General features: G+C 36.7%; 1 protein-coding gene across 2 annotated transcripts in view; it reads left to right on the top strand.

The window, feature by feature from the left end:
• LOC102005950 (cytochrome P450 2C55) overlaps positions 1–13,791 on the top strand; it is an 81,090-nt gene that overhangs the window by 29,950 nt on the left and 37,349 nt on the right. The window contains exons 1-4 of one of the 2 annotated variants that reach the window (XM_005407534.2): positions 6,694–6,879; positions 7,635–7,797; positions 7,969–8,118; positions 11,443–11,603. In XM_005407534.2, coding sequence (XP_005407591.1) covers positions 6,712–6,879; positions 7,635–7,797; positions 7,969–8,118; positions 11,443–11,603 — 642 coding nt within the window. In that variant the 5' untranslated portion in view covers positions 6,694–6,711. Of the gene's footprint in view, positions 1–6,693; positions 6,880–7,634; positions 7,798–7,968; positions 8,119–11,442; positions 11,604–13,791 lie in introns of those variants that run through there. The other variant, XM_013506231.1, reaches the window with a different exon arrangement.

Here is a 13,791-nt window from a genome sequence, read left to right on the forward strand (position 1 = left end):
CTGTATCAAGGAAAAAAATAGATTGTGGATTACTCACAAGTGAACTACAATTAGTTTTTCATCACTATAAAGAAATAACTGAGCCTGTTAGGATAACACATGCCTATAATTCTAAGTACTTGGGAGGTAGAAATAGGAGGATCTTGAATTTCAGGACAGCCTAGGCAGCATAATAGGGAGACTTCATCTTAAAAGAAAGAAATATATGACACAGGCTAGCTATTAAGAAAAGAAATTGTTCATTTATTTTTTTTTAAAAGAAATTGTTATAACTGACAGGTTTGGAGGTTCAAATTTCAAACCATATAGTGAGGGTAGGTGGCTGAAGGCTGCCCCAAGGAATAAAATGGTTGCTCTGAAAATAAAGGCTCTAAAGCATGTGACTGTGGTTCTGTAAGAGTTTAGAGCTGTGTGAGTCAGGTAGCAAGTTATTGCTCCTCTTTGTCCTGCATAAAGGATTTGTCAAGACTTGTACTCACTCAAGCAATAAATGTTACATGCCAAGCTTTTCTTACACCCATTGAGTCAGCAAGTCCTGTAATTATTAACTAAGCTCATGCTTCTTTTGAACATCACTGAGTGGAATCACAAAATATTGAATCAAAGTACATGGTGAATGTTGGTGAACTCAGTTGAACTGAACGTCTTACCTACAGGGCAGGATGCGAGATGATTCCAGCCTCAGCACCATCACTTGCGGTCTGTGCATTCTTGGCCAAGGGACTGAGTCTGCAAGGGCCACTTCCTCAGCATTAATGCAGGGAGAGTTTACCCTTAGAGAGTCAAAAGGGACAGGGTGGGTGTGGAAATATTTTTATAAGTTGTCATAGTTCTCCTAAGTATGACCAGTAAAATATTGTTTAACTGATTCTTCTATAGACTTAATTTTTCTTACTGAAAGAACCTAGGCATGACCACATTCAATTTTGAACAAATGTGATGATTTTGTTACAAAATATGCCTTTGCATAAACATTGCCATAAATTATCTACTATTGTATATTATTTCAGTGATAGTTAGAGCCTCATGACCACTAAATGTCTCATCCTAATCAGATCTGCATAATGTAGTCATTCTGTGCTTTGGGTTTAATTATTTCCCTACTTCACATCCTCTATCACACTCACACTACTCTTCTGTCAATAATTTTCCTTTCTTGCTGTATGTAATTTCTTTTTTTATTTCTGACAGTGACAGATGAAATTACAATAGAATTTGCATGTCTGGAGATGACTGGGAGATAGGGGAAGCCATAGCTTTTCAAGTCCTCTGCACTCAGTTCTCTGAGACTGGCTTTCCTTACAGTACTGCTGAGCAAGTTTCACTTCTCCAGGGGTGTAGAAGGGGGAATTTTATCTGTTGTTTCTTCTGAGCATCTCCGGTTGTGTTATCCTGGGAGTCAAATGAGGGGCTTCTATTTAAATATGAAGCCATTTGTTTATGAACAGAATTAAGATGGTGTTCTTTCAGAGTGACCAATATTTGGCATTTTTTTGGGGGAGAGTTGCCAAAATTACTCCCAAGGTAGCTTTAGTATAAGCCATAGTGCACCACAATGGACATCAGAAGATCTCAATTCCAAATCCAGTTTTTCCACCTATGAGCTATGTGACACAACAGGTCTTCTTTTCTCTCAGAGTCTGCCTTTCCCATTTGAAAATTAAAAAAAAAAAACAACCTTTACCTGTTATGATTCAGGTCTTGTGTCCCCCCCCCCCCACCAAAAAAAACAAACCTCATGTTCAGGGGTGGGGAGTTTTCTCAGAAGGGGCAGTCACTGGGGGTGTGACTTGGAAGGGTGTATTCTTGGCCCTGGCTCCTCACCTCTTTCTCTGCTTTCTGGCTGCCATGGTTGTGCCTTTTCTTCCATTAGGCCCTTACACTAGCTCCTTTCTGCATTGGAGCTAGCCAGCGATGGACTGAGTTCTCTAAGAGCCATAAGCCAAAATAAATCCCTCACCTTTGAAGTTTTAGTTGTCAGGTCTTTTGCCCCACTGATGAAAAGTTGACTGAGACATTGCCTTCCATTGTTTTAAAAATTAATGATGGAGAAGATGTAAATTTATTTAGCTAATATCTTGGTATACGTTTATTCAAAACATGTGAGTTTTTTAGTACTTTTATTTTCAAGAAGCTGTAATATTAGTTGAATATATAAAATGTTTGAAAAACCACTTGTTGAGGACAAAGTGTCCTAGTGTTTGATATAATGCAATAGTATGATACAAATCATAGAATATATTGATCCCTGCATAGTCATTAACTGAAGAATTCAGAATTTTGAATAATTTTCTTGCATTAATTTTCTTTGGTGGTCATAGCTAGTGGTCTCAGTCACAGATACATGCTGGAGCCATTCATTTTTTATTATCAGTGGCTAGGCCCCAACTCGGTACAATTAAACCACATCCTCTAGGGTGGGCATTGGGAAGAAAGAAACAAGACCAAAGAATGCTTTATTTTTATCTCTGTTGTGAAATGAAATCCACAAAGAAGGCAGTATAAAATCACTGTAGCTGGTCAGTCACTTTATATATCAGTGTCATAAGTGAATTAAAATTATTACAGTAGAATGCAAAGACAAAGAATCTTCTGTTACATTCTTGCCAAAGCTCTTTCCTTTAATCAGGGAATATGAGTCTCAGATCAGGAGACATTTTACAAAGTTCTAGCCTATGTTCTTCAAAGGTGACAAAGTCAAGGAAAAACTGAGGAACTGTTCCAGGTCATAGTTCACTAAGGAGAAATGACAACTAGAATGTGATTCAGGATTCTGAACTAGATTCTGAACTAGAAAGAACTTACTGGTGAGAAACAAGTGGAAATGACACAGTAGAAATGAATAGTAGATGGCCATTCATGCACCAATATCAATTTCCTTATTTTAAAGGGGTATTATGGTCATAGAAGAGGCTTGACCTATTTTTTAGGAAAGCACACTAAAATATTTCAGGTTTAGAACTTTAGGTCAGAAATTTTCACTAAAATATTCAAAATAAAGAAAATTCTTGAGACCTCTGCAGCATGCTATAGAGGCATATTGTGGCTATAAGATTAATAATGATAGATATGAGGCCTACTAGAAAATTTTGCAGGCATCACTGCTCTGTATGATACAATCTGATCTGGGAATTCCAACCATGCCCTGGGGGTTTCCAGTAAACAAGACCACTTCAGCACACATGCTTGTCTCCTAAACCTTACAATAAAGCTTATCTTTGAAGGCATAGCTTAAACTTCCTTTATGAAAGAAACACCTGTTAACTAATGAAGAATGAATACAAGGCATAAGAAAGAAGCAAAAAGTCCTTAAATTTGGAACAGTGTCTGAAAGGAGACCTTCTTGGTGAAGTGACTGTTGAATGTATCTGGCCTGTCCGACTGGCTTGCTGTCACTTCATTTTGTCAGAGTATTCTCCAGAATAAACTATTTGGACATTAGATAGTGTCTAAGACCCATCTTTAGTGAGTTTGACCCTTGGGAAAATGGTCATCAGTGGAAACCTGGTTAACTAAGTTTACTACAAATCCCTGAACTTGATAGTCTCCAAATTTTCTATATATTTGTGGTTTGTTAAAAGTTAAACAAACTAAAACATATATTTGCACATGTATTTATATGCATGATATCATATATACGATACATGTAATTTACATGAAACACACAGTTGACTCTTATCTGAACTATACAAGCCCTCCACAGAAGTTTTGATATTGCCAGTGGAATGTTGAAAAAGTGCTCAGTATCATGAAGCTTCACGGTGATCCAAATTAAAATTATATGAAACATTATTACATATTCATTAAAATGCAAATAATAATATACTAAATATTGGCAAGAAGTTGAAGAAATTAGAACTCTCCTAATATAATTATAAGTTGATTAAACTTCTGGGAAAAATTTTTGAATTTTTACTGTTTCAAATTATTTGACTTATTTACTGTTTCAAATTATTTGACTTATTTTTTAGATTCAGCATATAATAAGATCATACAGTATTTTTCTATATTGAACTTATTCCACTTAGCATAATATCTCCAGGTTCATCCATGTTGCCACAAATGGCAGCACTTTTTTTTGTCTTGGAAATTAGACTCAGAGCCCTCACATTGATCTACAGCCCGAGGCCTTTTTATTTAATTACTTTTTAATTTTGAGACAGGATCTTGTTAAGTCATTAAGTTGCCCAGACTGAGCTCAAACTTATGAATTTTAAAATCTTAATAATAATTAATGATAATAATAATAAATCACAATTTCTTCTTTTAAGACATGTCCAGTCAAAATATTTTCCTATTTCTTTATCGAGTTTTTTTTTGCTATTGAGTTGTTTTAGTTCCTAATAAATTCTTGATATTAATCCTTTGTTGGACAAATCATTTGCAGCTGTTTTTCCCCATTACATACATTGTCTCTTTGCCTTATTGATGATTTTCTTTGCTGGTCAGAATGTTCTTAGCTTGGTATAATCTGGTTTGAAAGTCTTATTGTTTTTAAAATATTTGCCTATAAACATGTCTTGAAAGATTTACCCTAAGTTTTCTTTTAATAGTTTCACTGTTTCAGATGTTATATTAGGTCCATTTCTATTTGATTTTTTTATATGGAGAAGAACCTCATTTCATTCCCCGACATATAGATATCAGTTTTCCTAGCAACTTGTTTTGAAGAGACTGACCTTTCACTAAGGTATGTTCTTGGTGCTTTGGGGAAAAAAAATCAGTTAACTTTTAGAATGTTAATTTATTTCTGGTTCTCTATACTGTTCCATTCTTCTATGAACCTGAAAAAACTTGCCTTTTTTGTTTATTTGTTTCTGTGTGTTTCCTTGAATTTTTTCATCAGCTTTATAATTTTTATTATAGAATTTTTCACTTTCCTTTTTAAAATTATTTCTAGATGTTTTCAGACTACTGTGAATGGGATTGCTTTCTTGATTTCTTTTTCACCAAGCTCGCTATCAGTATATAAAAATACTACTGTTTTTGCTCAATATAAAGATTTCTGTTCAGTACATCTATAAGCATAATTGCTAGATATTTGACAGTAGTACGGTGGTTATTAGGAGTGGGGAGAAGGAGGAAATGGGGAGAATTAAATCAAAGGGTACAAATTTAAGTTAGGTAGGGTGAATAAAGCTAGAGGTTTAATCTATAGCATGAGGACTATGGATAATATTGTATTATATACTGAAAGTTTTCTGAAAGAGTAGATTTTAGGTGCTGTTATCAGATAACAAGTAATGGATATGAAAACTTGGTTGTAGTAATTATTGTACTATATGTGTGTATGTAGATCTTGAAGCATCATTTTTACATCTAAATATATATAATAAAAATAAAAAAGAAATAATTTCTGTAATCAGTTTAGAACAAATACAATGATATCTTTGCAGAAGATTCCTTTGTATAAGCATTGCTGTTGATCTAGTGATATGTGGCACTGCAATGATATTTAGATCCTCAGGACCACTAAATGTCATCTCCTGTAGGGTCTGTCATCTCCTTTCATCATCTTTTTGTGTGTGAGTGCTGACAAAAGATGGTTTCTACTTTCCCCATCCACCATCAAAGCGCATGTCCACTGTTTTGTCTATTATCTCTCTTCTTTGTATTGTATTACTTTATAGCACTGTTTCTGACAATGATAGCCAGGAAACCAACAGAAACACCTGTTTCTGGAAGTAATTTAGAGGTGAGAGAACCATGGGATCTCTAGCCCTACATACTAAATTCTCTAAGATTTGCTTGTCCCTCAGTTACACTGAGCAAATTTCACTTCTGTGGAGATGGGGAAGGAAGAAATCATACCTTATTTCCTTAGAGAATTACCACTGTTATTTTGTGAACAAGGTGGTGAACATTCAGAGTAACTAAACTGGTGGAGAGTTGTTTTGTTTGCTAACATTGTTCTTCAGGCAGCTGTAGTGAAGCTGTATTATACCACAGTGAGCAACAGAAGGTCTCATTCAAACTCCATGTCTTTCACCTATGAGCCAAGCCATCCAGACAGATCTCCTGTTCTCCTAGAGTGTCTCTTTCTCCATTTTATAATTAAAAATTAATAATTTCTGCCTTTTGGTGCTTTTTAGGGATTTAGTAGTAAAAGGTGTGCATATTTACTTAGCTAATTACTTAATACATGCTTGGTCATTCAAGTTGTAGGTGTTATGTTAGCTGTTTTGTGTTCATGCAGTTGTAGTGTTAGTACAACACATTAAAATATTTCAGAAGGCTTTTGCTTTCAATGAAAACATCCCAGTGTTTGAGAAGCATTACTAGATAAACATTATTATATATACAAGGGATAGAGTACATGGGCTGTCATTAATGTTATAAATTCTCAACTGGTCATCATCTAATAATTGAGAAGATTGAACAATTTTTGATAAAAAATTTCCTCAATGATTCTAGATTCTGTCTGCACACTGGCACCACCTGAGGTATTTAGAAGAACAAAATAGTACCTGAGCCCCACCCTAAACTAGTTATACCAGGATCTCCAGGGTGGGGCAGTGGAATGGATAACAAGGGTCAGGAACACCTTATTTTTATGTCTTTCAGTGGGCCAGAGTTCACCCCAGAAGAGAAATTATAGTGTGCCTCAATGATTGGTTACATAAGTGTCAGGGTCACAGTAAGTTATCAGTGAATATTATAAAAGCTTTGAATTTCAAACTTTAAGTTGTCTCAGTAAGAACAGAAGCTTCAATGGATCCAGTTGTGGTCCTGGTGCTTGGTCTCTCCTGTCTGCTTCTCTTTTTACTCTGGAGACAGAGCTCTGGGAGAAGGAAGCTTCCCCCTGGCCCTACTCCTCTTCCAATCATTGGAAACATCCTGCAGATAGATGTTAGGGACATCAGCAAGTCCTTCACCAATGTAAGTAAGCCTTATGCTCCTGTGGTGGCTACACAGGGAAATTAACTCCAACTTTTTAGCAAAATAAATTACTGGAGGCAAAATATTAAACTATGCTATCATAAGGCAAATATTCCCTTGGATTATTATTTTTGGTGTATCTTCACAAACAGTGGAATGCTATAATGCCTCTGTCAGTATGCAAATATTTAAGATGTAAGTAAAATCAAATTAATAAAATGCTGCTGCCCTGTTAGTTTCAGTCATTTGCTATTACCTTTTGCCTAAGGTGAATGGTGATAAACTGTTTTAAGTTCAAGTTTTATTCCAAAAGTCATCTACTTTATGTGCAGTATATTTTTGTTTAGATCAGTTATGATATACAAAGTTTTCCAAAGAAGCAAATTATATGTGATGTCAAGGAACTATGTATGGGTTTGCAATAAACATATGTGAAGGAAGGAAAGAAAAAAGAAAGAAAGAAAGAAAGAAAGAAAGAAAGAAAGCAAGAAAGAAGGAAGGAAAGAAAAGAGGGTCATTTGAGTGGTATGCAAATGCTTTTAAGATCTGTGCAGAGGGACTGGGGATTTAGCTCAGTGGCACAGGGCCTCCCTAGCAATCGTAAGGTCATGAGTTTGATTCCTGGTACCAGAAAGCAAAAAAAAAAAAAAAGAAAGAAAGATTCTCACAGAGATCTTTTCTGTAACCTACAAATGTACTGCACAGAGCACGTTTCTTTTGCTGCTATTTGCTATGGTTTTCTTTCCTCTTTCCAGTTTTCAAAAGTCTATGGCCCTGTGTTCACTCTGTATTTTGGTATGAAGCCCACTGTGGTAGTGCATGGATATGAAGCAGTGAAAGAAGCCCTGGATGATCTTGGAGAGGAGTTTTCTGGAAGGGGCAGTTTCCCAATTGTTGAAAAAACTAATAGAGGCCACGGTAAGTGTGCATGTGAATATATACACATGTGTATTTGCTGGGCAGTGGTCCTGGGAATGAAACTAGAAGAGCTCCTAAAGCAGATGTTGGCCCTCTTGACGGTTGCCTCATGTCACTTCCCTCTTTTTTGCTTGGGATCTGCCTTCCAGTTTCTGTTTCCCATTCCTATAGGGATCATTTTCAGCAATGGAACAAAATGGAAGGAAATTCGGCGTTTCTCACTGATGACCCTGAGAAATTTTGGGATGGGGAAGAGGAGCATTGAGGACCGCATTCAAGAGGAAGCCCGCTGCCTTGTGGAAGAATTGAGAAAAACCAATGGTGTGTGCCTCGTTATGTCATTGACTTTCAGACTGCCCTCTTGTCTACTAATGTTCTTCTAAACCTTGCAGAATTGTCAGACATTTTATTCTGGGTGGGATGGTTAACCCTCACATGGAGGGGGATGGTATAAAGCAAGAGCCAAGGGAAGTTTTTTAATACCTGTCCTTGTTATATTTGTATGCAGTGATGCTGGGTGTAGTTTGGGTAAAACTCTAATTTAATTCTCTTATTTCCACTTGTTTTCAAATCAGTGCATTATAAGGTTAGGAAATTTTGAGCATAATTTAAAACAGTTGTTAAAGAGTAACTTTTTTTTTCTATACTGATACTGTGGGTTAACTATTCTGGAACATTTTCCCAGGAATACTTGTCCAGTGGACTTATTTAAATGATCTCATCACATCTTTGGAGCAGGAAAGAGTGACATGTGCTGTCATTTTATCGGTCCATATTTTTTGATCAGCCTTAAGGCCGTGTATGGGCTTATTTAAAGGCCTGTGTCTTCAATTTCTGCCAGTAGTAATGCTTATACATGAATTATTTTCCTAGGCATTTATTAACAATGCCCTCAATGATTGTTTTTCTTGCAAACAAACAACTGTAAGCTGCTTTAAATAATTTTATTCACCACTATTATATTATTTTATACATCTTAGGTAAATATATGCCATGGCAAAATTGTACAAATATACAAACACTGATGTATGAAATAATTTTTAAACTGGATTTCAGCTATTAGTAACTGTTTACCCGGCTCTCCATGATTGTAAATTTGCTTTGTTGTAAGCTTTCCATGCATTCTTCCTTGTTATTTGTATATTAATCATGTTTTTTATTTTATAATCCTTTGGCATCATAGGTGATTTGCACACCTAGGGAGTAACTCTCCCTCAGAGGGCTAGCTAATTCTTAGAAAGCATGCCTTTAATGTACAAATGAACTCGTCCATAGTCCATACTCCCACCTACCTCTATCAAATTCTCACATACCATTCTTGCATTCTTTCTGCCTTAAATCATCCCAGGCCCAGAATTGGGTAAGTAAGGACCATGACACTAATAAGAGCCCACTGAAATGACTCAGACTATCCAATGAGTACCTATTACTGTACCTATTCTCTTCACTCCATCATGTGTAAAACCCAGTGATATTTCTGTTGCACGATTTCCCTTTGTTTCTTCTCTCCTTTGGGCAATCCTGGTGCTTTACAGTGTGGCTCTGCATACAGTAGCATGTCTCTTTGTTTTGGGAACTCTGAGAAAGCATCATTTTTTTCAGTGGTTTTCATCTCTTAATTGTTGACCTCACTGTATTTGAATAAAAACAAAATCCCAAGTGCATCTCAAAACAATTGGATTTTGTGCTAAATTTTTTATGATAATTATTTAGCTCTCCCCCATGGCTAGATCTACTCATTTATGAAGTGCTTATCATAATGGTTCTGATTTTTGGCATGGATTCTGAGTTACCTTAATTTTTAATTATCTCTCCTAAATGAGGGGAAAGACTGAAAATCTGATTTGCAGTTTAACATGTATATATACACAGAAATCTCAAATTAAGAATGGCAGGTTATCCCTTATCTTCCAGGGTAAAATATGAGCTTTTCTAGAAGCTTAGTGTCTTCTGACACAAGTGTTGTCAACCTAACAGATTTCTGTTATTTCACCCCCTATCATTTCTTCACCATACTTTTCATTCGAGTCACCATTATTGTTTTGAGGTTCTGAGGTGCTGGGGACTCTTTTAGAGTTTCTTTCTGGTTTCTTCTTGTCCTGAATAGAGAATTGGATAAAATAAGTGTGAAAGGCAGCAAGGTTTTACATTTATTAAAGGTAGAAAAAGTAACATTGTTATGGCTTGTGTCTGTGTGTCCCCCCAAAGCCTCATGCAGCCATGGGGCAGGCTTTTAGAGTTTGATTGATTATCAGTGTGAGAGCTACACCCGCCCTGGGGTGGATAGTTTGCATACGTAAGGGAGAGAAAGAGGGTGCTTTTGGCCATCTTTTCCCTGGTGTGTGCTTATTGCTTTTGCTGTGTTTTGTCACCCTGAGCTGTAGCTCTCTGTCATGTGTCAGTCTGCCTTGTAATCTGCCAAGTATAGACTAAAACCTCCGCAAACTGTAAGCAAAATAAACCTTTCCTTTCTTAATTTTGGGCATCAGGTATTTTGTCCCCAAAACAAAAAAAAAGTAACCAAGACAAACATGCTCTGTAGAGCAAGTGTGGACCAACTAAAAGCAGGAAAAGAAGTGCACTCTGCAGGTAAGAGCGGGACCACTGTGAAAGTGAGTGCACAGTGGCCCAGGCTCACTGGCAGCAGCCTTTCCTAGCTCCCACTCTTCATGCTTTTGTCAGGTCTAAGCTGTCTTATAAAAATCCTGCTTGAGTTTTCACAAGAAAAATTGAGACTGGCACTTTCTGATTGGAACTGTTTTTTTCTATGCACATCCTGGCACACCCACTTGCTCAGCTAGTTTGCCACACCCTAATTTCTTTCTTCATTATATCTATGATGTGTGTTTGGAGGCTTGTGTACATAAAAAGTTTATTGATGCTTTGGTTGCAGTGATTTCATTGAAATACTGCCTGTACAAATTTTTTTTCCTTCGCTTTATTTTTCTGTAAAATGTTGGAGTTGAGCTAAATGAGTGTTAAATTAAAAAAACTTGTATTAACAATATTCTGATGATGGCTGTATAGGACAATTACATTGAATTTTACAGAGGGCAGGCTTTACACAAATAAATTTAATATGGGCCTGGTGATAAAGGATGTGATTTTCTAGGGCAAGACATTTTATTTTTTCCCCCTTTCATATTGAAATAAAGAAATAGAAAGAATATGTTTATCAATTTAATCTTTTGTGTTTCCCTTGTCTGTGATGTAAACTACATCAAATACCTGTGTTTCCTGTAATTTTTTTTAGTCTTCCTCTTTGCTTTCAATAGAAATGTGATTCTGCACTGGTAACTTGAATTCTGGGTTATTTTAAAAACTAGTCACTTCATTATTTTCTTTTGTCCTCCAAAACAACATGGGCATGGCTAAGAATCATGTCCACAAAGATAGTAATGTTTATGTAAGGCAGTGAATCCTAAAAGCAAAATTTGCCAAATGATTATCAAAGAAGCTAGAGTTGAATGGTCAATTGAAATGTAAAAAAAGTGGTATGCTGATTTTAAGCATGAGAGTAATTATTGATAAGGACAGTTCTATGTGAGTATTGCTTTAGAGATTCTAAAATTACCTTCATTAGTTAAAAGACACAGGTATTTATAAGTGTATTTTAATGGTATTTTAAAATTATTTCCACTTTAGGTTCACCCTGTGATCCCACATTCATCCTAGGCTGTGCTCCCTGCAATGTGATCTGCTCCATTGTTTTCCAGAAACGTTTTGATTATAAAGATACAAATTTTCTTGTCTTGATGGAGAAATTCAATGAAAACTTTAAGATTTTGAACTCCCCATGGATGCAGGTGAGACCGAGGTCTTCTTTTCCTAGTAAATCATTTGTACTAATTTCTTTGACAGGTCCAACATTCTACATTAATGTTCATTTCTCAAACATTTACTTCAAAGATTGGTTTATAAAATTTTTCCTGGAACATGCAATCAGATTCCTTTCCCTTTCCCTCTGTCTCTCCCTGTCTCTCTCTGTCTCTGTCTCTCTCTCTCAGGTCTTTTCCTCTTGCAATAGGCCTACTCTTCCTTCCTTTCTTCCTTCCTTCCTTCCTTCTTTCCTTCCTTTCCTCCCTCCCTCCCTCCCTCCCTCCCCTCCCCCTTCCTCTCTCTTTTGGCAGGCTACAGCTATTTGTTCAATTACTTCTCTCAAAATTTTAAAAATATTTGTATTCTTTGTGATATGTGATCTCTGAAGCCTCTGTTCTTTTTGCTTATGTACAGCAAGGTTTGACAAAGATTTCCTTGAATATAGGGGTGCAGGAGAATATGGAAACACAAGGAAGGAGAGAGGAGAGGAGAAGGAAATTTCCTCCAGATTGATTCTGTGGCAGGCACTCCTTGTCATAGCCTTCACTTGCTGTTAAACAAGAGTCTAGAAGTGAGCAGGGTGAAAACTTATGGTCTTTTCAGTCCTTTCTTAGCCTTTGTCTTGCCCAGGTTGGGTTTCTACCTTTTTAAATTCATCAGTAGACAAGCATGTGTCTACTTTTGAGTGCCTTAATTTTCCAAAAATACTCTCGTAAACTTTCCTTCCCAGGTTGCAGTGTTTTACTGTGTACTGTAATTTTACTCTTTTGCTTCAGGTGGCCCTGGGTTGTTCAGTGGCTTTGCAGGGTTTGCAGTGTTGCCCACTGTTTCCCCCAGTGAATGATTACACAAAGATAAGTGCTTTGCTTCAGTCCTTCCAGTGGTCCTCAGCCAGGTTAGAACAGAGAAGCATAATCTCTGTTCTCCAGAACAGAACCAGGGGCCTCCCCTGGGAACAGAGCTGTCCTTGTCAAAGTGTGGGCCAAACCAAGGAGGAAGGTAAGACGAGGAGAAAAACCAGGCCACAAAGATTTTCTACTATTTCATGTTACCTACCCCTTTGTTAACAAACCTTCTCCTTCTTTTTTATTAGTACATGTTTGGAGTACGTAATGTTCATGTTCCTTGTGTGGAGTTGGCCCACTCTCTTTTTGATTCAGCTTCCTTCTGTTGTAAACTCATGACTGTTCTTCAAGTTCTGGCAAAGTTGATTGTGACAGTTTTTGCTTGATGTTGTTTTTGAAAATTTTTTATAGGAATGGGCTGTCTGTTGTGCCAATAGTGAAGTGAAAGTTTGGATACCACAGTCCTGTCCAGATCTTAGCATCATGGCATAAACATCACAGAAATATATGAGTCCTTTATTTTACAGGCAGGAAGACAGTTGCCTGAATATAGGGCTGGGGTCCAAGCCTATTAGTCGGGTTTCCCCGCTAAACTCCCAACTCAAGCAGTTTTTGGTGACTGCTCAGAAGAACACCATGGTGCCTTTGTTGAAAGTGTCTACCAGTCAACAATTAGTGACTTCTTTATAACATTAATTGGCAGAAATAGCCCAATTTAAGACATTTAGGGATGGAGAATGTTTGGGAGCACAAACAGGGCCAGGAATCTCTGAACAGTGAGGTTGTTTGATCCTTCAGCTAGGATCCTAGATGAGAAGTAACAGGGGCCATGGTGACAGAATGATTGGCTTTTGGAGTGTATTCTATATAACTACACATCCCTGTGAGGCCTTCTATTGTGGTAGCACATCCTGCACTCTACCTTGAATATAATTGTGTGATTGATAAGTAATAATTTAACCTTTCTGGTACACAAGAGCTTACCCATGAAATACTGAGTTGGGTTTAATAATATCATTGCAATCCTCCTAGTTATAAAATCGTGACTCTATCTTAATTGCTACCAGCAGAAATAGCATGGCATGGCTCTGTATTCTATGTAGGGCTGCCTAAACTTCTTTAATCTCTGCCTTCATCTATAAAATGTGAATCAGCAATTCATGCTACTCTATATTTCAAGCTTGAAATAAAATAAGAAAAATGATATGGAAATGCCTTAACATAAAAAATAACCATATCTGTAAATGTAGGAAATTATTATCATCTCAAATTATATAGTTTTCTCACTTAAAACTATCAGCATAAATGATTCCTTTATGTTCAATGAAAT

This window comes from Chinchilla lanigera, unplaced genomic scaffold (genome assembly GCF_000276665.1).
Source record: "Chinchilla lanigera isolate Chin_1 unplaced genomic scaffold, ChiLan1.0 scaffold00106, whole genome shotgun sequence".
Taxonomy (NCBI): domain Eukaryota; kingdom Metazoa; phylum Chordata; class Mammalia; order Rodentia; family Chinchillidae; genus Chinchilla; species Chinchilla lanigera.